We start from the raw sequence: 26,451 nt of genomic DNA on the forward strand, positions 1-26,451 counted from the left end.
AGTGTTAACTGCCAACATTTACTGAGTGCTTGCTGCATGCCAGGTACTGCCCTAAAATGTTTTATATGGACACCCTCTAACCTGAGACAACCTCCAGCATGTATGTGAATGTCACGAGGCCAGAACCGAGAACAGTGCCTGATACTCGGTAGCTGCTCAAATGTTTGTTGGAAGGATGAATGGCCCCAAGAGGTAGGTACTGTTATTACTTCCCTCTTTGACGAGTAAGGAAACAGAGGCACTCAGAGATGAGTGACTTTCCAAAGGTTTCACCTCTGGTTAGAGGCAAGTTTCAAACACAGTGGGACTCAAGCACTTGCCTTGCAACCTCTTCACTACACTAGCTCTACACGATGTGCCAAGAGCAAGGCACACATTGTCCCATTTAATCTCTTTGCATTATCCCCATTTTACAGAGCTGGTAGCCAGAGTCCACCAGAGCCAACGTTTGACTTAAGGTCTGTCAGGCATCCAAACCCCATGTTCTCATCGCAGCACCACTTAACACTCCTTCTAATCTGCACGCTCAAATCCTTATGTGCACTTTTTAACTGAAGGTAAATGAGCATCCCCTGCCAGCATCTACATCATGGACATCATGGTAACCCCCTCAAGCAAGAATCTGAAGACTTGTCAATTGGTTGTAAGGGAGGAAGAGTGCAGTACACAGTTGCCCCTGGTCTTTCTCAGACTGGCCCTTGGTCCAGCTCACTGTGTCCAGGGACTGATTCAGCTGTCTGGAAGGCGCAAGGGTGACACCCATGTGCCAGGCCATCTGCCTTCAGGCTTCCTCAATCTCCCTCATCCTGTCACTACATCACTTAGTATGTTCCCTTTGGTAAAACTCATCCATTTGGAAGGCTTCCCTGGTAGCACTATTGGTGCTACCAATGGTGCACTGAGTGCGTCTGTTTCCTCACTCGTCAAAGACTCTGCCTGCCAATGCAGGAGACATAAAAGACATGGATTCAACCCCTGGTTGGGAAGATCCTCTAGAGGAGAACACGGCAACCCACTCCAGTATTCTTGTCTGGAGAATCCCATGGAGAGAGGAGCCTAGTGGGCTACAGTCCATGGGGTTGCAAAGTCAGACACAACTGAAGTGATTTAGCATGCACACAAGCAACCATTTGGAAATTACTTGTTTGATTTCTGATTTTCCATTAGCTCTAAACTCCGTGTGGGAAGGGCAGTGTCTATCTTATTCACTGCTCTCTGCTTAGCATCTAGCCCAGTGTTCAACCCAGGACAGGCATTCAGTAAGTACCAGGTGGCTTGACCTAAACTTCATTACGACTCCCTTCCTCTGCTGCTGCTGCTGCTGCTGCTACTAAGTCGCTTCAGTGGTGTCCAACTCTGTGCGGCCCCAGGGACGGCAGCCCACCAGACTCCCCCGTCCCTGGGATTCTCCAGGCAAGAGCACTGGAGTGGGTTGCCATTTCCTTCTCCAATGCATGAAAGTGAAAAGTGAAAGTGAAGTCGCTCAGTCGTGTCTGACTCCTAGCGACCCCATGGACTGCAGCCTACCAGGCTCCTCCGTCCATGGGATTTGCCAGGCAAGAGTACTGGAGTGGGGTGCCATTGCCTTCTCCGCCCTTCCTCTAGAAGAATACAAAGATTCAAAGGGCAACATTCTGCCCCTAGCTTAAGAAAACAAGAAGTGTGTATGCGTGCTAAGTCACTCCAGTCATGTCTGACTCTGTGCGACCCTACGGACTGTAGCCCGCCAGGCTCCTTTGTCCATGGGATTCTCCAGGCAAGAATCCTGGATTGGGTTGCTGTACCCTCCTCCAGGGAAGAAAACAAGAAGAGAAAGGCCCAACAGGTTCTTTCCAGGAGAGGCAGTAGTGACCTGCATGCTGCTCCAGCAGAGGCTCAGCGCCTGGCCCCAAAACAAGCAGTGGTGATTGTATGTTTCCTTGAGTCTGTGTCACAGTTTCTTCCCCCACGAAAGCTGGAGAGAGGAGAAGAGAGTGGAGTCCAGTGCTGCTAGGAATGGTGAGCAGAACCAGGAAGATGGATCCCTCTGGGCTTTCACCCCTCTGTTTGGTCCTCCACAAACTTTGCAGGCTCCTTCCTCCACACCTGGCCCTGTGTGAGGCCCTGGGGGCTCGACCATCTGGGTACAGCTAGCACTGTTAGGGTGCTCACAGTCATGCTCTCCATTGCCTTCTAGAAGGAAAAACAGCACAGGGAGCATGACTGTAAAAACTTGGAATGGTCCTGGAACATCTGAGGCTTGCCCACATCTCATTATTTTTGTCTTCTCTGGCAGGCACTAGTGCATGCTAGAGACACGGAGACTAGACCTGGGTTCCAGGGTCAGCTCTGCTACCTCGGGCAAGGTTCACTGGCTCAGGGAGGCTCAGTTTGCTCATCTGTAATTTGGGGGTGAGAAGTGAATCTTCCCTCATGACACAGGACCTGGCATAAACTAGGCAGTGTATCAGCTGAATTATGATTTTAGTGACAATCTCTAACATTCTCAACAGGGGAAAGCAGGCTGGAGGCTGTTGCAGAGCAAGAAATATGAGCATGAGAGGAGCTCCGAGGTCACCAGGAAAGAAACTCCAGGGACGTGGCGCAATATTTCAGCTGCTCCATTTGCTGTCGAGAAGAGGTCTCTAATAGGAGCACCTGTGAGAACTCTGTTAATAAACATGACCTACTTAGGTTGGAGGCAGAAAGTCTTCCTGCAAGACAACAGTGTTGAGGGGGTACAGTGGAAACTGAAGGGGCTCTCAAGAGAGCTGGCCCCTCTTCTCAAGGGAACCTTACTCTGCAGCTTCCCAAATGATGTTACTATGAGGGTCTTGGGTCTTCCTCCTCTCAGAAGGTGCAGCAGCTGCCATATCCCCTTCCTCCTGGATGACCTCAGCACCAAGCTGCCTGAGAGCTAATGCGGACTCACCCTCTGTCCTCATGCTCGCTTCCCCCAGTCCCCTAAGCCCCGAGACATGAGAAGGGCCAGCTGAACGAAGGAAGGAAGAAGTCAACAGACCCTGGTCTAGGGGATTCCCCAGGCAGAGACTGTGATGGGCTGTTGAGGAAAAGCACAGATATGTTAAGGATGGTGGTGTTCTGTAGTCCTCCCATGTCCTCTGCTGCCAAGAACAGCAACCTGACCATATCAGGATAATATCTGGAGCAATAGTCTCCCAGTCTTTGTCCACAGGGGCCACAGGTTCACAGAAGTAAGTCACCATCCACTTCCTTCTCAGATATCTGCTGTGATTGGCAGGTTCACCTGCCAATATGTGGGCTGACTCCCGTGACTCTCCATGGAAAAGCAGGCAGCATATCCAGTTGCCTCCAGGCTGACGTACGCCAAGAGAGGAGGCAAGCTTTGTTCCTCACTTGATGCCACCCAGGGAATGCCTGATGTGTCCTGCTCGACATCCCAGAACACATTTTCCCCAGCAATGTGGACCCACATCCTTGTAAATCAACCGGCTCCTCCACCTGGGCCAACCACTTTAACAGGAACAACGGGAGGGATGAGATCCCAGGGAGAAGGACAGCGTGAGAGTGTGCCACTTTGTTTACCAACATACTCTTTCTTTTTAAACAAATAAAAAGACACACGCCCTGGCTGAGCATCTTACACTGGATGATGAGCTTCCGGTGCTCATCACGAGTGTCCTCCATGGTGTAAAGGGTTTGCTTGGTAATGCTGTTGAGGTCCACGTTCCTCCAGTCTTCCAGCATTTGGAACGTGATGTCTGCACTGTGGATCACTGTTCGCGATGCCTGGAAATGCAATCCAATCAACTCATTAGCTTGTGGGTTGTTAAGTTCAAAGCCTTCCCTTTATTTCCTTTCAGTTCTTTTTAATGAATCTGCTCATGGGGCTTCGCTAAGTGCTTTGAAATTCAAGAAAACTCAGATGAGTCTGTAACTTGGAAGATCTGTATACTGTTTTCTGTGGCTCTCTCCTCATGTCTCTGTTTATAAGAAACTACCCGCCGGTGGCCTAGGCCAGAACAAACCTGCTATTCCCCATCCCTCCTCCCCCCCACCCTCGCATCCTGGCTTTGGTCTTGACCTGGTGGAACAGTGGGATGAGGCCCAGAGATCTGTCAGCCTCCTGATGGGAGCTTGTTGGGTGAGAGCTCTGTGTTTAACAACCCATGTCTCTAGCACCTGAGAATTGACAGGCTCAGATTTTGGAAAGGTCCCACTACCCTTGGGACTATGATAGATTTCAACCTCAGAAATGTTACCAGGTGTATTTTTCACCTAAATACATTCTGAAGCAATTTATGGTCTACATTTTTGTTTTTTGTTTTTTATGTGACTATAATGACTAAAACAAAGATGAATAATTGAGGTAGAAGAAAAGGAAAACTCTACCTTACAGCTCAGTGGTTTGTTAATGTGAGTGTGTCTGTGTGTTTAATCTGTGGCTTCCTCAGCAATCCTCATAGTAGAATTTAAATTTGAGAGCTGGAACAATACTCGGAACAATAGTTGGAACTAGCAAGTTGGAACAATACTGATAAAAGCAAAGAAAAACATTTCCAGAATCATTTCCTTTCCTTGCATGTTTTAAAAAATGTCTTTAATGAAACAAGATTTCAAAGACATGTGGACCTTTTAAGTCTCCTAATGCTTGTGAATTTCCAATTAGATGTAAATACTGACAGCCCCTTTTACACGTAGACTGTCCGAGCACAGGTAAAATCTTCCTCATATCAGTGTAGAACGCTTTGAAGGACACAGGCAGCCAGAATATATGAATACATGAAAGGTGAGTTGGGTTGATTTCTAATGATAATGAGAATAACTGAATATGGAAATTTCAGATTCTGGATTCAAACATACTGAATTCAAATCCTGACCTTGCTGCTGACCAGCTGATTGATCAGAGGCAGGCAAGATTCACTTCCGTTTCCTGACCTCTAAAATAGAGATATAATAGTATGCATTTCTTTAGGGGGGCCACTGTTGGATATTCCTTGGGGTAATGTTTGCAAGGGGCACACTTCAGGGAGTAGGAGCCCACTAAATGGGCCTTCTGTCATGCAGGTCGGCTCTCTTTGTTGGGAGGGCACTGACACCTCAGGGCCCTTTGCACTGACTGCTCCCGCTGCTGGAATGTTCTTCTCACCCTGCCCTGGCTTCACGGCCATCACGTATGCTCCAAGTGAAGTGCAGCACCCATGCAGAGGACTTCTCTAGCCACATCATTTGAATAGGATCTAAAATGCCCGGTTATCCTCTATTTCCACTCACTTTCTTTTATAACACTTATCATTTTTCATTATTTTGGTTTTTTGTTTTTCTTTTTTTCCTGCTGAGGCCAAGTGTCTGGGATATAAGCATAAGTGTCTGGTACACACAGTAGGCACTCAAAGGATTTTGTGGGATGAATGGCTGAGATATGAATGCCAAGTTGCCCACTTAGTGTATCCAGAAGGGCCTGAATATTTGGCTCTTGGTTTTAAGCATCTGGGGGGCGGCGGGGGTGGGGGTGGGCATTTGGTCAGATGTTGTTTCGTCTGACTTGCTTTGTGTGTGTTTAGGAAAGCTCACCGGGATGTTAGCTGAGATGTTACATGATGTCTCATCCCCCTCACTAATCCTGATCCTTTGGCTGGTCCAGGAATGTGTCTGGTGGCTGTCCAGTGAAGATGGGAAAGGTAGCAATTGCTGATTAACTTACATACTGTCTGTCTGAAAAGTGAAGAGAGTGTGTCTGTGTGTGCACATGAGCATGGAGGCTATTGTAGGCATGCAAGTGGACGCTTTTACTACCTGGTACATTAAAGGGTCAGGCCTTTCCACACTTCCTAAGTGTCTAGTTCTGTGTCCTAAAACCATATCTATTTCCCTGATATGACCCTAAGATTGTCTCTTCCAAGCTGGGGAAAAGAACCAGAAGACAGTCACCCTCAGAAATATGACAATGTTTCTTTTTTTCCTTTTTAAAAGAATACCTCAAATCAATTAATTTTATAAAACATTAAAATATTTTATATTTAATTAATATGTAAGCTACAAAGACAAAAATGACAATTCCCAAGACCCAATACCCATGATGAATATGACTTTCCATGAGCTAGAATTTACCATCCTTAATGGCTGGAAATGTTTGCTTCTATCAAATTGCTGATTTTGTTATTATAAAATTATTGTTGTTTTTGTTTAAAAAGATACACATCTATGCAATATAAATTTAGCAGAAAACATTTAACAAGAAACTTTTGATCTTTATGGGTAGATGTTACGTGTTTAGTGATACTAATGGAACCCTCCGGCTTATGTTGAGTCCATCCTAAAACCTTTTGATGGAGAGAGGTAGGATTTGAAAACTAACCCTGGCAGCGTTTATTTTGTTAATATTCATCTTATTTCCTGAATCCCATCCATCTGTGAGGCTCTACCCTACCCCAGAACAGTGCCCCGGGGTGGGCTCTGTGACAGCATGAGTGTGGAGGGTCTCCCTCTGGTCTCCAAATCACCCTGTGTGCCCTTTTATTCCAGGGGTAGGGCTGGAACAGTGAGGTGTGTGTGTGTGTTGGGGGGTACTTTTATACTTTCTGGTTCCTGGCCTGGAGCTTTCCTTCAGGCCACTCCAACTAGAGACCCCCATCACCACCTCGACCTTGAGTAACCAGCACCAATCTGAAGACACCAGTGTAAGGGAGAGGTTACAGACCCGAACACATAAACAAGGCAGAAAGGTGACACTCATGAGGAGGGGGGCCAAGCGTAAGAGAAAGCGGGGGTGATGGTGAAGAGGCTCAGCCCATCCGGCTGCTTGCTACGCTGGGGTAATTAGTTCTGGGGTGGCAGCTCTTAAAAGTTTTCTACAGAAAATGTGAGTGTTTAGTTGTCATCTCCTAGTTTCCACTGTCAGTGACTAAATGAAAAAATATTTTTGAACCTATGCCAGTTGAACAAAAATAACGCCATACATCTGAGGACCAGATTTGACCTATAGCCACCAGTTTGTCCCCTCTGCTTTAAGGTCATTCATATTTTAATGAATGTTAGTGGGCTGCCTTAACAGACTTAGATTTGCTTCCTTGAGGTGCAAAATGAACAGAACAGAAATGCAAAGATTTATGCCTTCAGTTAGAACTACAGAACTATAGTGGGATCTTCTAATTTTTACTATATATACCTTTATTAGTTTTTTTTTTTTTTTGTAGTGAGTACATATCACTTCTGTGCTAAAAAGAACAGAAATCTGGGGCAAAACAAAACTGGCGTGATTCTGCACCCGCCTAGGTTACATGTGGCAATGGTGAAGGCATTCTTGACTGTGGCAATTGAAGTGGTACTTGGGGGTGGGCGGCCTTACTGGCATCGAGTAAATAGAGGCCAGGGATGCTACTAAACATCTACAATACACAAAACAACTCCCCACAATAGAGAATCACCCAGCCCCAAAGGCAACAGTGGCCGAGGAACCCTGACGTACTCAAGCAAAACGCAAACTTGTGGACCTAGAGTATCTGAAGGGTTAATGGACAAATGACATCAGAAATCATTTTCTATGTTAGCTGAAACCACTTAGTGATTGGCTAACATTTCCATCCCTTATCTGTAGAAATTCAAGATAATAGTGAGAGTGTACTAGTGTTTTTTAAAAGACTTTTCTGATGTGGAACCATTTTAAAGTCTCTATTGAATGTTACAATATTGCCTCTGTTTTCTGTTTTGGTTTTTTCATCAGGAGGTATGTGAGACCATAGCTCCCAAACCACAGCTAGAACCTGAACCCCCTGCACTAGGGGGTGAAATCTTAATCACTGGACCGCCAGAGAAGTCCCATGACAGTGTACTGTTAAACAGCCTCGTCCTGATGGAGCCTCTCCAGAGTTTCCCGTGGATTTGCCCCTCAGCTGCAATGACTTAGTCGTTAGAACGTATAACACAGGACAGCTACCTGGCAAAGGTGATTTAGTGATGTTTGCCGTCTCAGGATTTGGGAAAATCTTCTTGACACTGCAAGAAGAAAAGAGTGAGTATGAAATACTTGCATGCTTTATGGTCTGACCTGGGATTTTCCAGGGTTGATTTTCAAAAGTAGCTTCCTTATTTGCCTAACTTTGTCTCATGCATGGTCCAACACTATTTTCTATTACCCACTGATGAAACCCTGCATCTGCTCTTTTGTTCTCCCATTTGGACAACTATTTCCTAAGATGGCGATATTTGGGGTACATATTTCAAAGTTGCCTGCACTCCACACTGGCAGGTGTGAGAAATTGTGGCGTCAATCAACCGTGAGTAAAAGCAATTATTTACTTGTCTTTCATTTCGCTAATTGCAAGTTCAATCTCTTCTCCCCATAAATAATTGCAGGAATCGAGTGGAAGCTTTGAAGAAGGCCCTTTAAAAAGTAGTGTATCTACTAGGAAACCTTGATTGAGCAGGGTTGCTTCTAGGATGGAACCCTGGGCAGCACCTTGAATATGGCTTTGTATTCACAATCTGTCGTTTTCCACCAACGGTCTCCATGCCCTATTGGTGTGTTTTGATGACTGGGTCCTCTGCTAACATAACAGGCTGATGCTTTGAAGTGGGGTGATCTTATATCTGTAGATTTTGAAGCAGACAAGCCACATGCCAGTCCAAGATCTTCGTCCTTACAGAGTCCTTTGGAGAGGAGTATGTCTCTACTTGTAAGTTCTCCAAGTGCACCTCCAAGGCTCCCTGGGGAGAGCGGGTGCCTCCAGGCACCCACAGGTGGCAGGTGCAACAAACCTCCTGGCTTCAGACTTTCAACAGGTTTGTTTTGCTAGCGTAATTAAAATGGGCACGGGGCATTCTTCTCATTAATTTCTGAACTGGTCAAGAAACAATCAGAAATTTCCCTGGGATTATTCCAATTTGTGCTCAGAGCCAGCTTGGTTGGAAAAATAGGCCGAGGGGTGGAGGAATGAGGGGTAGGTGGGTGGGGTGGGGGGGGACAGATGAACTTCTAATTTTCCAGGGCGATCAATCGTTAATCCTTCTCCTTAATTACTTTTTCTTTAACTTTGTGATGTGGAATTTAGTGCTCGTGAAAAGAAAAGAACTGAGAGCCGTGAAATAAAGCGGGCTTTATCAATAGGTGATGGGCACGGCAGGCGGCCTCAAAGGGAGTCTGAAAGGGCCCCCTTTGCCTGTGGAGAGAGGGTAATTTGATCTCCTTCATTTTTCTTGCTGGCACTTATTTCGGGCAAGAATGGCAAGCTGTATTCAAATGGAGCTCTAAGAAACATATACCTCAAAACTTTGTTTTGCTTAAAATCATTTCATCTTTACTTAATGGCACGTGAGACTTCCCACAAGTATGGACACACTGAGCCATAGAAACAGGCCCAGTTTTCTCAGGCAAAATGATTACTGGGCACTGAGTGGTGACGCTTGTCAGAGAAAAGATCCATAGTCCCAATACCCTGTGAGAAATATTAATTTTGCTTTCCCCTTAGGCAAAGAATTAAATATGTGGACTCCTGAAGCTGTTTTTCATCTTCTGTTAGCCCCATTTTGTGGGCAGGAGCTTCGGGGAAATCTCAGTTTTAGGGTCAGAAAGATATGAGTTCAACTTCTAGCCCCTAATTACCAGCTATGTGGCTGTGTAGCTTTGGGGAACGTTCTTTGCTTCTCTGAGCCTCATCAGCAGAAGAGGGATATTGTTTTCTACATCAGCGAGTGAGTGAGGACTAACTAGAATAAAAAGTGTGGAGGTGACAGCAGAAACATGGACATCAGACAGACAGACCTCCCTCTGCTGCTCTGTCTCTGTCTCTGAGCCTGTTTCATTTTCTGTAAAGGAGAGGTGTGCCACCCGTAATAAACATTTTGTAAGGATCAACTAAATTAACGCATCGAAAGTGCTAAGCATAGTACTCAGTGCTTTGTAGGCATCAGTAAATTGTTAGCTCTTATTATTTTATTAACAACCTGTGTAAAATACCTGGTACTAAAGTGTTACCCTCCCTTCCCCTCTGCTTCCAAACTTAGTACTTACATTCAAACTTGATGTTTCGCAAATTTTCTGGGAGGTCATGGAGAGCCACTTTTAGCCACTCATCCAGCTGCTTAGCAAACTTCCGGATCACCTGAGTCAAGCTAGAAAGAGGAATGACACATGGTTAGCACCTCATGGGCTTCCCAGGTGGCTCAGCGGTTAAAGAATCCGCCTGCCAATGCAGGAGATGTGGGTTCGATCCCTGGGTAAGGAAGATTTCCTGCAGAAGGAAATGACAACCACTCCAGCATTCTTGCCTGGGAAATTCCATGGACGGAGGAGCCTGGCAGGCAGGCTACAGTCCATGGGGGCTGCAAAAGAGTCAGACACAACTTAGCAACTAAACAACAACAGCAACAAAGGGCTTGATGTGTTCCCTACAGTACAGGCCACAGTCCTCGCTGCAGGGCCCTACAGAGTCTTATGATCTCTGATGGTGTTTTGACTGCAACCATTAGGAGTCACTGAAAGCAGCAACTCAGGGATGGGGCAGGCAGCCCCGGGGACACCGCCATTTCAAAGCCCTCAAAGATTCATCAGATTAAGCACGTTCAAACAGAATTCATTATTTCCCCATCACACCTGGTTCTTTTCTTGTGTTTTCTATTTCAGTGGGCACTCTACTTTCTGTTAAGTTTTGCTTTTAACACTTTTATTATAAATGTAAACCTCCAAATACTCATGACCCAGCATGAATAATTAGAGACATTTTGCCGGTTTGATTTTAACATGCTACTCTTTCTTTTCTAGAGTGTTTTAAGCAAATTCAAGATGTTGTATCATTTCATCCCTAAAAACAGAGTATGCATTTCTAACTGACAAGTTTTAAATATGTACATATATTCAATATGTACGTACATGCACACACAAACACTTAAAACCACCATGCCACTGTGTTGACAATAAGAGGAAAATTCTACAAAAGAAAGTAAGTATGAGGAGCTAGCCTATCAAATATTAAAGTACATTTAAAAGCACAAAGCTGTTTTCGGTACCTGCTGTCCACAGCTCTCCACTGTTATTGGAATACTTTGCCAGTGCACTAATCTCTTTGGAGATAAAAATGTTAGCGTGTTACTAAATGTTAATTTTCTTTTGCAGAAAATAGAGTACCATGTCTGAATTAATTATTAATATTTAAAATATTTCATTCCTTAACCCCCTCATTTGCTTTGCTCACAGCCGACTCAGTTCCTTTGTTTGGCAGAATTCTGCAATGTGTGTGTCACCCACTACCGAGACTGCTCAGCTCCTGATGTATTTGTATTGATTTGTTTCTGGTGGTAGCTTGTCCTGAAATGTGTGCAGCAAGCAGGTATTGTATGATAAAATTGTTGTGTAGTGCATGCTCTGTGTGGAATTCAGAGGAAAACCCAGATTCAGTGATTCACAATGCCAAAAAATGCAAGTAACTAGCCACTATTCAAATAACAGTGGTGCTATTTCTCTTTTGTGGCCTTTTAGACTTTTGTTGCCCTAAAATTCCATTTTCTTGGGAACCCATTTTCCACCTGGTCTTTCTTGACAGGGTTTTTTTTTTTTTTTCTATTTTTATACAGTTTCTAAATAAAATTCTGTATTTCAAGAGAAAAAAAAAGCACAAAGCTTAAAGATAGCGTGACCCTGAACCATGAATATGCGTGGGTGCATACTAAGTCACTTCAGTCGTGTCCAACTCTTTGTGACTCCGTAGACTATATAGTGCCAGGATCTTATGTCCACGGGATTCTCCAGGCAAGAATACTGGAGTGGGTCGCCATGCCCTCCTCCAGGGGATCTTCTCAACCCAGAAATTGAACCCACGTTTCTTTTGTCTCCTGCATTGGCAGCTGGGTTCTTTACCACTAGCGCCACCTGGGAAGCATAGAACATGAATATTCAGCAATATAAATAGTATAGACTAGGAAAGCTAGAAATAGTACCAATGTATATAACATATAACATTTACTACATAAAATAGGAGGCACCTTAAATCTGTGAAGAAAAGATAGAATAATTCAATAATTTAATGCCATTCATAATAAGATAAATGCAAGTTAAAACTTCACTGAGAAAAGTTTAAGTCACATAGGCTTTGAACTAGGAATTGAGCCCTTTAGGAATTGATCCTGCATGTATACTCTATGCAGTAGGATGAAGGGTTGTTTCCCCCAAAATAAGTCCACTGGAACCCATTAAGTTGACCTTATTTGATAAAAGGGTTTTTAGAGATGTGATTAAATTAAGGATCTTAGGCTGAAACCTTTGATTAACTGGGTGGGCCCTAAATCCAATGACAAGTGTCTTTACAAGAGACAGTGAGACATAGAGTGGGGGTCAGTGTGAAGATGGAGGCAGAGATGAGTGGTGCAGCTACAAACTGAGGAATGCCCAGGACTGATGGTAGCCATCAGAAGCTGGGAGAGAGGTGTGGAACAGATCTTCTCTCGGGCTCTGCAAGGAACCAACCCTGTGCGTGCATGTGCGCCACGTTGCTTCAGTTGTGTCCAACTCTGCGACCCCATGGATTGTAGCCCGCCAGCCTCCTCTGTCCACGGGACTTTCGAGGCAAGAATACCGCAGTGGGTAGCCATGCCCTCCTCCAGGGAATTTCCCTGACCCAGGGATTGAACCTGCGTCTCTTACGTCTCCTGCATTATCAGGTGGGTTCTTTACCACTAGCGCCACCTGGGAAGCCCAAGGAACCAACCCTGACAGCACCCTGATATCAGACTTTCACCCTCCAGAACCGTGACGCAATATATATATATATTTTTTTCAGACTACCCAGTTTGCAGTACTTTTTGTTACTGCAGCCCTAGGAAACTAACAAACTGCACTGTATAAAAGAATGTACTGAGAACATTATTCATCACAGCACTGTAGAGTAGTGGGACAAGACTGGAAACATGAAGACAAAAATTAAACTCAACACAAAGGCATAATATGCAGGTGTTAAAAAAGAAGAAAAAAACAAACCTCATCATAGGTGGATATAGAATGCTCTCTGTAACAGTCCCAACAGGAAATGGATGCCACTCAAAATAGTGGAGTTTATTTACAGGGGACAAGTCATAAAGGCATGGATAGGCATAGGTGAACCCATAAGGGTGACTGCAGCAACCCGGGTTTAGGGCCCAGCAGGCTGTCACCCACCTCACACCCAAAGGACAGCGTGGAGGGAGAGAGAGAGAGGCTGCCTGAATGGGTGCAGAGCCCCAAGGAGGACGTGGCCAGCCAGAGGTGACCTCACAGGGAGGCAGGCAGAGAGGCAGTCTCCTGACTTCACTCTTCTCCCTCCTTCTGACCTCCCTGCTGACCCCAACCCTCACACTGGCTGATCTGAGCTGGAAGCCAAAGGGAAATGGAGCCCCATAAGGGGCTCCACACAGTCTACCCTCCCCCACTGCACCTCACAGGGCAGAAGGCAGCACAGAACACAGCAGAGCCTTCCTCTGCAGGGCACAGAAGCTGTCCAACACAGTCTTCAAGACTTGTTCCTTTTAGAAACAAGGTACAGAACAGCATATATAGGGTGTCACTAGAGCCTATTATATAGAGTGAAGTGAGTGAAAGTTGCTCAGTCATGTCCAACTTTTTGCAACCCCATGGGTTATCCATGGAATTCTCCAGGCAAGAATACTGGAGTGGGTAGCCTTTCACTTCTCCAGGGATCTTCCCAACCCAGGGATTGAACCCAGGTCTCCCATGTTGCAAGTGGACTCTTTACCAGTTGAACCACAAGGGAAGCCCATACAGAGTGAAGTCAGTCAGAAAGAGAAAGACAAATATTGTATATGAACACATATATATGGAATCTAGAAAGATGGTACAGATGAACTTATTCGCAGGTCAGCAAAGGAGACACAGCCATAAAGAACAGACTGTTCACAGTCGGGGAGGGAGAGGGTAGGAAGACTTGAGAGAGTAGTATTGGAACAAATACATTACCAGTTGTAAAACAGACAGCCAGTGGGAATTCGCTGTATGATACAGGGAACCCAGAGCTGGTGTTCTCTGACAACCTAGAGAGGACGTGGATATGTATCCCTGTGGCTGACTCATGTTGATGTATGACAAAAACATATTATAAAGTAATTATCCTCCAATTAAAAATTAAATTAAATTTAAAAAGTATATGTCATGCATTGGTTACATGTTAATAGCAGATCTGAATGGCCCCCCCACAAGACAATGTTTATGTCTGATGCTTTGTGGGAGGGGACCGGGGTGTCTGAGGAAGAAGAGTAGAATGGAGACATTTCCCTGTGTACCATGTCATACTTTTTGAATTTTTTAATGTTTTGTCTCTTGTTCTTTAAGTTTTTTTTGACGTGGACCATTTTCTAAAGTATTTATAGAATTTGTTACAGTACTGCTTCTGTTTTATGTTTTTGTTTTCAGGCTGCACGGCAGGTGGGGTCTTAGCTCCCCAACCAGGGAAGTTCCCACATCCACTGTACTGGAAAGTGAAGTCCCCACCACTGGACCACAGGAAAGTTTTGAAAGGTATAGTGGTTTAAAATATTAAACATTTTTACTTATATTTTAAAATATAAATAAAATTTAATGTCTTATACTTTAAAATTTAAAGTCCAATTCTGCATCATTGACTATGTTAAAGCCTTTGACTATGTGGATCCAAACAAACTGTGGGAAATTTTTAAAGAGATGGGAAATACCAGACCACCGTATCTGCCTCCTGAGAAACATGTATGCAGGTCAAGAAGCAACAGTTAGAACCAGACATGAAACAAGGGACTGGTTCAAAATTGGAAAAGGAGTATGTCAAGGCTGTATATTGTCACCCTGCTTATTTAACTTCTATCCAGAGTACATCATGCTAAATGCCAGAAGGGATGACTCACAAGCTGGAATCAAGATTGTCAGGAGAAATATCAATAATCTCAGATATGCAGATGATACCAGTCTAATGGCAGAAAGCAAAAAGGAACTGAAAATCCTCTTGATGAGAGGGAAAGAGGAGAGTGGAAAAGCTGGCTTACAATTCAACATTCAGAAAACTAAGATCATGACCTCTGGTCCCATTACTTCATGGCAAATAGAAGAGAAAAAAGTGGAAGTAATGGCAGATATTTTTTTGAGGGGGCTCTAAAATCACTGCAGATGGTTACTGCAGCCATGAAATTAAAAGACACTTGCTCCTTGGAAGAAAAACTATGACAAACCTAGACTGTGTAGCAAGAAGCAGAAACATCATTTTACCAACAAAAATCTGTACAGTCAAAGCTGTGATTTTTCCAGTAGTCATGTACAGACTTTAGAGTTGGACCATAAAGAAGGCTGAGTGCTGAAGAATTTATGCTTTCAAATTGTGGTGCTGGAGGAGACTCTTGAGAGTCCCTTGGACAGCAAGGAGATCAAACCAGTCAATCCTAAAAGAAATCAATCCTGAATATTCATTGGAAGGTCTGATGCTGAAGCTGAAGCTCCAGTACTTTGGCCATCTGATGCAAAGAAGTGACTCATCGGAAAAGACCCTGATGCTGGGAAAGATTGAAGACAAAAGGAGAAGGGGGAGGCAGAGGATGAGATGGTTGGATAGCATCACTGACTCAATGGACATGAACTTGAGCAAACTCCAGGAGATAGTGGAGGACAGGGGAGCCTGGTGTGTGGCAGCCTATTGGGTTGCAAAGAGTGAGACATGACAGCAACTGAACAGCAACAATGAAGTTAATGATCTTTACAAGGGAGGACCCCAAAGAATGCACAGTTATTTTCCATAACTGAGAAATGGCCGAGGACCTGCCACACGGGGATAGGAGAAAAAGCGTGCCCACCTGTCAGGTAGCGCCTGCAGTACGGTGGGCATCAGCACTCCGGAGATAGCCTTGTAGAGGATAGAGTCGCACACGCCGACGATGTTCACCACCGTGGAGGAGCCCAGCACAGGCAGCATGTGGGGCGGCATTCCTTGCCAAAAGTGCAGAAGGAAACTTTGAACCTGTATTGACCCACAGAGAGGAGAAGAACCATGAGGTTACACAGGGCCCTCCCAGCAGAGCCTGGGGACTTGGCCAAGGCCACTCCGGTCCACAGTGCTCTTCTCTGCTCCCCCTGCAGACACAGAGGCTGTCTCAGCCTGGGGTGGATTAGGAGCTTTGGAAGGTCCTCCCATCCCAAGTCCTGACCCTGGCCATCTGTGCGCATGCCCCCTGCTGGAGGAGCACCTGGCCTGGCAGCCTGGGGTCTGCTCTGCCCTGGGAGAGAGGAGTAGCTTGTCACCCCATTGGCCCCTTCATACTTACTAGGGTCTGCATAAAAAGGTTAAGAAAGGGAAAGTGGGACATGGCTTCTAAAAAGCCTGGAGCACTAGAACTACTCTTTGGGCCTGTTGGTGCCCTGGGGGCCCCAAGGAGTTCTGGAAAGGAAGAGAACAGTGTATGAGCTGCTGGTAAAAGGAGGAAAGAGAGTAGGTGCCACAAACTGAAGTCTCCTGATGCACATGTGCCCCCCAAATTGATAAACTGCAAGGGCCTCTTTGTATCCAGATTCCACCATTTTCTCAAAGAGCCTTTGGTACAGCCTTGGCTGGCTGGTGTTATTATGGGATGCTAGATGGTGATATCTGGACAGTAAGCTATGACAACACCCTAACCCACAACTCTAACCACTAGCAACAGAACAGAAATCTAGTAGGTACTCAAATGGAATTATTGTTGTAAATACCAGGATAGTAGGCCCCTACACCTCTATCTTCCAGAGTGTGAGTTGGAGGTCAGTGAGAGAGCTGGGTAGGGGGTGGAGGGGTGGGACAAGACAAAGAAAGTGAATAGACAGAGTTGAGGATGTTTACTTAGTGCATATAACAACATTTTCAAGGGGTTTCCCTGGTGGCTCAGATAGTAAAGAATCCACCTGCAATGTTAGACCCAGGTTTGATCCCTGGGTTGGAAAGGCCCCCTGGAGAAGGGATAGGCTACCCACTCTGTGGGCTCCCCTCGTGATTCAGTCAGTAAAGAATCCGCCTGCAATGCGAGAGACCTGGCTTCGATCACTGGGTTGGGAAGATCCCCTGGAGGAAGGTATGGCAACCCATTACAGTATTCTTGCCTGATGAATCCCCATGAACAGAGGAGCCTGGTGGGCTGCAGTCCATGAAGTTGCAAACAGACGGACACAACTGAGCAACTAAGCACAGCACACCATTTCATGTTCCTGCCTAGAGAATTCCATGGACAAAGAAGCCTGGAGGGCTACAGTCCATAGGGTCACAAAGAGTCAGACACAACTAACATTGAGGAATGACTCATCTTAAGGTTAGGGAAGAAATAACTGAATTGCTGTGAATTCTTATGAGCTCGATTTGGTTCCTAGACCAGGTATCATTCTTTCCTCCACAGATGGGCACTCCGGAACCCCATGCTCAGCACTGCCTATATCCCAGGTTCTATAAGTCAATCTTGATCCAAAGCAGGAAGTAATTCAGTACTCGAAGCTAACACTTTGGAGGTGGTGTAATTATTGGTGTCAGCATTATGTATTTATTGAGTGCTACTATATGTTAGAAACTTAGCACAGTTTCTCTCAGTTGATACTACAGCTGAGGATTGCTGCTCCCATCTTGTAGAGATTAACTTATTTGTCCAAAGCCAGACAGCGAGTCAGGAAATGGATAGATAGAGTGCAAGTCTGCCTATTTTTCCATAAATCAATCCCGTGGCTACTTTGCTCTTCTCTTGGTAACTGGACTTCTCTCCCATTCCCGAGACCTATGGCTCTCCTTGGACTGTCTCCTGCCTCCCAGCTTTCTGGCCCCACCCTGGGAACCTGCAGATGTCCTTCAAGCCCTTATTAGGAGTGGGGTCTTGCTTTCCTTTCCACAGGTTACCTCTGACCCCAGCCTGGTGACATCAGCTCAGCTTTAGGTGGACAGACTGTCCTGATGCCCGTGGCCTGGCTGGACTTCTCAGTGCAGAAACTAGATGGGAGGCTTCATGGATGAGGAATGGAGAGAAAAGCATGCCCCCTGACTTCCTAGAGGGAAAATGGTTAATTGCCAAAAACATGATCAAGGTGAATGAGGTCAGGTTTGTACACTGTAAAACTCAAGTCACAGTTCTGTTAATCACATGACAGTGAAAATATGGCAAAATTTTCAACCAGACTGAAAATTAAAATCAACAACAACTAAAAATCAGATGAGTGAAGACTGCCTTTAAGTCCCCACTACCAGCTAGAGGGGCAATATCTCTATGCCTCAGTTTCTTTATCAGTGAAATGGGAATTAAAATAGTATCAACCAGATTTTGGTAAAGATTCCTATAAAAGTACTTATTATAGTGATTGGCACATAGCAAATGCCTAATAAAGGTTAAACTCTATTACTATTACTATATTATGGAGGCACTACCACTTCCAGGCATAAGAAATCAGTGCATGCATATGCGCTAAGTCACTTCAGTCATGTCTGACTCTTTGCGATCCTACGGACTATAGCCCGCCAGGCTCCTCTGTCCATGGGATTCTCCAGGTCAGAATACTGGAGTGGGCTGCCATGCCCCCTTCCAGGGGATCTTCCCAACCCAGGGATCAAACCCGCATCTCTTATGTCTCCTTCATTGGCAGGTGGGTTCTTTATCACTAGTGCCACCTGGGAAGCCTCAAGAAATCCCTGTACTGCCATAAACACTTGAGACACCCTCGCCTAAGTTTCTGAGCATCACCCAGCCAGGATCCCCATGGTGGCTCTGCTCACCGATCAAGGCTCTTGTTGTCATTGGGATAACAGATGGCTATTAGCTGACCTGGGCCTGGAAATAGCCACATCTCTTAGACAAGGTACTCACCCTCCAGACAACCCTCTGCTGTCCCCAGATTCCATCTCATCCCAGGACATTGGCCTCTGGCCAGCTCCTGGACTTCCCTGCCTGTCCTTCCAACTCTGAATAAGAAGCACTGCGCAGTTGATTCCTAATATTTGGTAGATTCTGAATTCATTTGTCTTTCTAAGTTCTCCTTGTATGTAGCCCTACTCTCTTTTTATGAGTCAGTTTCCAGCAGATATTCTGGAAAGCATCAGCGACTGTGTACATTAAAGCTAATCTGTAGAGGATCACTTGCACGAGCAGCGATCTGTCTTTTTCAAGTCTGTCCAACTGGCACTGAGAACCGCCGTCAGTTCTGTCGCGGGAGCATTTGTAGATGCCGTGTTAGCCAGTTTCAACCTTTCTTCCTACTCTGCATTTAAGAGCATTTAATGTCTGCCGGCAGCAAAGGCAATGACACCCCACTCCAGTACTCTTGCCTGGAAAATCCCATGGACAGAGGAGCCTGATAGGCTGCAGTCCATGGAGTCGCTAGGAGTCGGACACAACTGAGCGACTTCACTTTCACTTTTCACTTTTCACTTTCATGCATTGGAGAAGGAAATGGCAACCCACTCCAGTGTTCTTGCCTGGAGAATCCCAGGGACGGGGAAACCTGGTGGTGGAGTCGCACAGAGTCGGACACGACTGAAGCGACTTAGCAGCAGCAGCAGCAGCAGCAGCAATGTCTGCCAGACACAACTGGGCAACTGAACAACAACAGTGTCCGACGGGCTGGTTCCTCAGAAGGAGGGAAAACACTGCAAAGCTCAAGGGCTGATACTTGGAAGTTAGGTGTGGAATGAACAGACGCAGTGTTCTTATCAGGAAGTGGAGCCAACAGGACATTCTGATAGGCTAGATATGAAGAATTGAGCTTTGTGGCTTGAGCATTTGGATGTGTGGTAGTGGCTATCTAAGACTTGGGAAAAACAGATTTAGGGTGGAAAGTCAGAGCTCTGATTAGGCCATGTTATGTTAGATGACAAGTCAGTTCAATCTGGAGCTTGGGACTAAATAATTATGTAAAAAAGAGAGTTATCAACTTTAGCAAAATGGAGATGATGTTTACCTATTAGTAGGATGAAATACAGAGAAGGCAATGGCATCCCACTCCAGTACTCTTGCCTGGAAAATCCCATGGACAGAGGAGCCTGGTGGGCTGCAGTCCATGGGGTTGCTAAGAGTCAGGCACGACTGAGCGACTTCACTTTCCCTTTTCACTTTCATGCATTGGAGAAGGAAATGGCAGCCCACTCCAGTGTTCTTGCCTGGAGAATCCCAGGAACAGGGGAGCCTGGTGGGCTGCCATCTCTGGGGTTGCACAGAGTAGGACACGACTGAAGCGACTTAGCAGCAGCAGCAGCAGCAGGATGAAATAAGATTATTTGTAAAATGTCAGGCATCATGAAGGCATTTAACAAATGGAAACATAATTAGACAGAAAAAGTTCTCCTTGCTCCTTGCAAGCAAAAATGGTGAATTACAGGTAAATGATTGAAAATGATTATTTAAAACAAGTTTTCTGGATTATCTACTTTAGTTCCTTGAATTCTCAGCCTTTTTCCTCTCTGCTCAATAAAGCATCAGAAGGTGATTTCCTTAACAATACCTAGGTAAGTTTTCTATTTCTTTTCCATGTCCATACTTACTTTATTCCTGGTATATTGGCATCTTGTGGAAATTTATCTGATGATTTCGAGTCATGGGTACTTAATTGCTATAGCGTTAAAAGGAACTTGACAAAATAATAGCTAGCAGTTATTATGCTCTGAGTTTGAAATTAGATACTTTATACAATTTTCATGTAATTATCACAATTTTACTATGAGGTAGATATAGCTATTACCTCCATTTTACAGCAAAAGAAACTGAGGCTCACAGAGGTTAAGTACCTTTCTCAAGGTCACAGGCTGGTAAGTGGTGGATTTGAGACTCAAACACAGGGCTATCTGATTTTACAACTCTCTGTGCAATGTAATTTGGAGAAGGCTTTGCAGGAAGTCCCCTACATGCAGAGTTGGCTTCTTTGCACTCTCCTGATAATGCTGTAAGTCTGTGGAGGTTTTCCATCATCCATCATCCATCAACCCATCTACTCACCCACTGAAGAATATTTACTGAGAGCCTGAGACTATAGCTGACCTGGATACAGTAGTAAACAAGGTCCCTGCCCTTAAGGGCTTGTGTTCTGGTGGCAGGAGACAAACAATGAACAAGGAAACAAGGTTATTTAAGACTGTGATACCAGCATACATTGTGACCTCAACGGATATTAAAGATCTTGAAGATCTGAAACAAACTATATCATCAAAATGTACCAGAGGCATCCATCATCTATTTACTGATGACTTCTCTCAGCTGTAGGAGAAAAAGCCATTCTCATCAGAGGTAAAATATCCCCTTTCATTCTTTTTGTGTTTGGGTAGAATCAAATCAACCACATTTTCATCAGCCACCTCAAAAACAGCCACCAAATACCCCTGCCAGTGGGGTGGAAAGAATACTGGACCAGCAGTGTTAGGTGACAAAGATCTAACCAACTGTGTGATCTCCCTTAATTCTCTGATTAACATATCTGATAAAAGCAAGCATTTGTATGACCTTTTACCAGGCATTGTCTCATCTCCTCCTCCCAACAATCCTGTGAACTGGATAGGCAGTTCCTATCTTCATTCCTAGAATGAGGAATTGAGCCACATCTTGAATCCAAGCCTGAGCTCCAAGTCTGGCCCTTCTCCCACAGGAACACTCAAGCCCTCACAAGACCTGGACCTCTCACCACATATTCTGCATCCTAACTGCTGTTGTGTGTGAGTTTCTCAGTTGTATCCAACTCTTTGTGACTCCACGGGCTATAGCCTGCCAGGTTCCTCTGTCCATGGAGTTTTCCAGGCAAGAATACTAGAGTGGGTTGCCATTCCCTTCTCCAGAGTTACTGGTATGCATGAATTTTTTCCCTTTGAGGCTTATCTTATCACCCCATTCCTGGGATCTAGCAGTGTATAAGTCATTAGATGCCCAATAAGTGTCAGAATTAAGAAACGGAAGCCAGTGAAGGGAGACGATGAGTAAGTTTTGATAAGAATGTTAAGCGAGGACTATCACCAGTTTTGTTGTGAGTACTTGTGGCAGAGAGGGACCACTAGATCTCCTCTAGTAAATAAGCTGCTGCCCAGAGAGGAACCACACTTCCCAGCTCCCCTTACCTCAAGGAGCAAAGGGGGGTGGGGGAGTGCCATGAGACCAGCTCTTGCCAATGGAATATGGGCAAAAGTGATGCATCTTATCTCTGGGCCAACACGTTCAAGAAGGGAGGATGTCTTCCCTGTAATCCTTTTCCCTGATCCATCAGCTGAAAAAGAGGATGCCAAGACTCTAGGGCAGGCTACAGCCATGAGGTAGGAGGAGCCTGGGTCCCTGAACCATCCCCAGCAACCAGCCATCCAATTGAGGGTGTCCACATTGGATTGTGACATGTCTTGTCAAATTGTGTTGAGACTTGGGGCTTGTGTATTACAGAAGCCAGTGTTATCTTAACCAATCATGAGTCATGATTTGCCCAGATCTCAGGGTTCTTTGATACGTAAGGCATAGCCAAACCATAATATGAGAGAAAGCAATGAGCTTTCTTTCTTTAAGACAAAAAAAATCCACTTAAATGGTCACAGAAGGAATTTGGGAGATTTAAAAACCTAGTGGCTGGAAGTCAAGAGCAGGAAGAAGAGTCCTACTCGATCAACACATGGCCCCCTCTTCTGGAGTTGTGTCTGTGAATCAAGTGACAGCCCACACACGGGGGTACCACTGCTGCAGCAGGCTCCAGAGCGAACAGCACAAGGAGCCGCGCAGGTACCAGCAAGTGCTCAGCAAGTCTTCACTGCCTTACCCCATCCTGTCCCCTCCATCTCAACAGCACACAAACCCCCCACTCTAAAAAAGGACATCTCAGGCATTTTTTCACCACCACCAACAGATTCCTGTAGACCCTTTAAAGCTTAGGTTGTGCTGTGCTCAGTCACTCAGTCATGTCCGACTCTTTGTGACCCTATGGCCCGCCAGGCTCCTCTGTCCATGGGGATTCTCCAGGCAAGAATACTGGAGTGGGTCGCCATGCCCTCCTCTAGGGAATCTTCCCAACCCAGGGATTTGACCCAGGTCTCCTGCACTGTGGGCAGATTCTTTACTGTCTGAGCCACCAGAGAAGCCCAAGAATACTGGAGTGGGTAGTCTATCCTTCTCCAGGGGAACTTCCCAACCCAGGGATCGAACTGGGGTCTCCTGCTTTGCAGGCAGATTCTTGACCAGCTGAGCTATCCCGGAAGCCCGGAGTCTAGGTTATCTTCCCTCAGATTCAATGTCCACATCTGATCCCAGGTGGTTTTATTTATTTTTGTTTGAAAGGCATTTTCTTTAAACAGAATGGCCTCAGGTTATGGGGTGAAATGTGTAGTTTCCTGCCATCCTTTTGGAAGGTTCTTTCAGATGGCATTTTAGACAAGAATATTTTATTGTCTCTGTTTATATAACCAGTGCTTCTATCCTCTCATTTCATCTCTCCATTCTTTAACTATAATATTTTAAAATCAAAATTTTATCCTCACACTGTTTGTATTCAAAGATGGCCCTACGGGCAGTGTTAGGTGGACATGGGGACCAGAACTTGAGAACGGAGGGTAATCAGTTCCAAATTGCTCTGAAGCAGATGAGCCTCAGGAAAAGGTTAAACCCAAAATATAGACAAGCTTTCCTTTAGTTTTTCTGAATGTATAATTCTGGCGTAATGATACCTTGACAAAACTGGGTTCCCGGTAGGCCAACTGGGCAGGATGTAGTTCACTCATTAGAACAAGGAAAAAGCCATGCCAGCCACTGCCCACACAGAAAATCTGCAAACTGGGGGTAGTGATAGTGCTTGCTTCCTGGGATCACTGAGGATCCAGGGAGCTAATGTACATCAAGGGCTTCTAGAGACCTGGAAACTAGTCAAAGCTAGTGTTATTGTAATATAGTATTTTAATGCAGAGTATTCACAGCCTAACACTTATTGACCTACCTCATCAAAGTTGGCTCTTATTACAGTGTCCAGTATTCTCTGACAGTGTGTTCTGTACATCATAATAAAGGTAGAAACCTGTGGGGGTGGGGAAGGATCAACAATAAAAGCATACATTAATACACATTACTGCTGCCTTTGGAATTTCAAGTCCTTTATTCTCTGTCGAGGGGATGAAATTTGCCTAATTCCCATGCATCCTGTAAGGTCCCAGTGAAACTCATTTCCCTCAGCTCCCTCCTCTGTGCTCCACAGCACCTGCATGTTTCTCAGAGCACTCACCCTGTTGTACGGAAAGAACAGGTTTCTCTTTTTGCCCCATGTCTACCCCCTGAAATTGTGGATTTTGGGAAAATACTAATAAAAACAGCATATTATTCATGCTTGTGTATCAAGCATTTAGCTCAGTGTCTGGCACATTGTAGATAGAGTTCAGTAAGGCCTACTGGATTAAATTCTCATCAGCTTAGATATTGAAAAGTTAACATCCAGCCTATATCTATAAGAAGAGGTGCTTTTGCCAAAATCACAAAAAAGACATTTGGAAATTCTCTGGAATCTGCTTAGCAAAAGAATTGCATCTCTAGCTTCACTTTCCCAAGAATTTTAAAGCGATGGTACAGGAAGTTTGCTGAGAAAAAAATCAAATTTGAGAAAAATAAGGATTTATTTATTCTTTTTGTTTGAGAACATAGATATACGTTTCATACAAACTTAGTTTGATTGTACAAGCATCTGTCTCCCTGGCTTGACTGTAAGCTCCCTGACAGCAAGGATCAAGTCTCATTCATCACTGCATTCCAGTGTGATATGTAGAAACTCAGCACCTGCTGGTCCCCTGGGCCACATCAAGACAGATGCATTATGCTGTATAGCAGAGGGAACTCTACTTAATGCTTCTATGATGACCTAAGCAGGAAGAAAATAAAAAGACACCAGGGGATATATGTATACATATAACTGATTCGCTTCAGAAACACATTATAAAGCAACTATACTCCCATTAAAAAAAAAAAGATTGCTTAGGATGGGGTCACCCAGGAGAGAGTCTCCAGATTGGAGTTTCCAATTATTTCTCCCCAATGCCATGGCCCAAACTATCTGAATCACTACCACCTTTAAAATCTTCTTTGTCTGTGGGAGTGGAGGTCACCACATCCTCTGCAGCACGTGGGAAAATAAACTTAATCCTGTGAAAAAGCTATGCAGAGGAGGGGGCCCTCCCCTGTGAAATGAGACCAGTGCAGCATCGCAGATGGGTAGGTAGGTAGACAAGTTGGATAGGGAGAGAGGTAAACGTTTTGCTTTAGAATAGGATGGGGTTTGCAGGACAGTTATGAAGGTAGTTCAGACAGCTTCTGTATACCTCATACCCCATTACGTCTACTATTAACATCTTGCTTTGGGATGCTACCTTTGTCACAACTAATGGACCAACTTGATTCAGATTTCTATCCTTCTACTTTTAAACTCACTATTTTGCAATAAAAGTGTGTATAAGTGTGGTGTATGTGAGTGTGGTATGTGTGAGTGTGGTGTATGTGAGTGTGGCATGTATGAGTGATGTATGTGAGTATGGTGTGTGTGTGGTGTGTGTGTGTGTGTGTGTGGTATGTGTGTGTGTGGTTGTGGTGTGTGTGGATGTGGTGTGTGTGGGTGTGGTGTGATTGTGAGAGAGAGAGAGAAACCATCCACTCCAGCAGTCCTGCAGGCGTGCTCACCTTCTCCTCTGGCAGACTGGCCGGTAGATTTAGATCTTTGACATTCGGAAATTCTGGCAGCAATGTTCCAAGTTTGGACCGGGGTGAATACGCCACTGTTTGCTTGCTCACTTCTTTCTTGCCTGTCTCGCTCACCCAGGCGGCTCCTTTCTTGGAATACATCACATCATAATATTGGGAGCTTTCCTTCACTGCAATGCCATAGTAATGGTACCTGGGCCGTAAAGAGAGAGAGAGAGAGAAACCCACGTGTACCCTTATCAGCTGGGGGATCCTGAGCCATTGGAGCCCAAGGCCAACGATGGCTTGGACCCATCCTCCCTGAACTAAAAGAGTTAACTCCCCTGTTAGGCTCAACATCTTAGAAATCTAGAATTAAAACAAATTTCCATGTTGCCAGCCATCAATCAGACAGGTAAAAATAACCAGAATTGCCTCCTACAGACAATGTTAAGTCAAATACTTTGCAAAGCAGAAAGTGGGATGAAAAATTTTCCATTTGTACTTAATCTCTTGCATCTAGCCAAGCATGATTCCAGAGTCACAGCGTCCCCCTCTGCAAAGACCCAAGAAGACGAGGGTGTTCATGGCTGCCAACTGTACCAACAACAAAAATTCATTTGGCCTATGTTTTTCTTAATCAATAAATAGCAGTCTTAAACAACTGTATCTAAAAAGATAAACTCAGTGTTTCAGTTGACACTGAATGGAAAACAAACACCAGAACCTTTTATTAGCTCAGGAAGGGCTTAATAATAGTAATGTTTTCGATTAAGACTAATGAGGGATGAAGGCTGCATTTTGCTTGGATTTTAGCGACGATCTATCAAGAACTTATGGTGTGCTAGGCACTTTGGCAAATGCTTTCCCTACATTTATTTGTAAAACAATGCT

General features: G+C 44.9%; 1 protein-coding gene across 1 annotated transcript in view; it reads right to left on the reverse strand.

Moving 5' to 3' along the window:
* RFX4 (regulatory factor X4) overlaps positions 1 to 26,451 on the reverse strand; it is a 172,897-nt gene that overhangs the window by 44,663 nt on the left and 101,783 nt on the right. Inside the window, exons 6-11 of the mRNA XM_040234806.1 lie at positions 25,558 to 25,771; positions 23,837 to 23,914; positions 15,754 to 15,917; positions 9,971 to 10,071; positions 7,898 to 7,956; positions 3,606 to 3,750 (exon numbers count right to left, since the gene is read on the reverse strand). Coding sequence (XP_040090740.1) covers positions 3,606 to 3,750; positions 7,898 to 7,956; positions 9,971 to 10,071; positions 15,754 to 15,917; positions 23,837 to 23,914; positions 25,558 to 25,771 — 761 coding nt within the window. The remainder of the gene's footprint in view (positions 1 to 3,605; positions 3,751 to 7,897; positions 7,957 to 9,970; positions 10,072 to 15,753; positions 15,918 to 23,836; positions 23,915 to 25,557; positions 25,772 to 26,451) is intronic.

This window comes from Oryx dammah, unplaced genomic scaffold, assembly GCF_014754425.2.
Source record: "Oryx dammah isolate SB20612 unplaced genomic scaffold, SCBI_Odam_1.1 HiC_scaffold_29, whole genome shotgun sequence".
NCBI lineage: Eukaryota > Metazoa > Chordata > Mammalia > Artiodactyla > Bovidae > Oryx > Oryx dammah.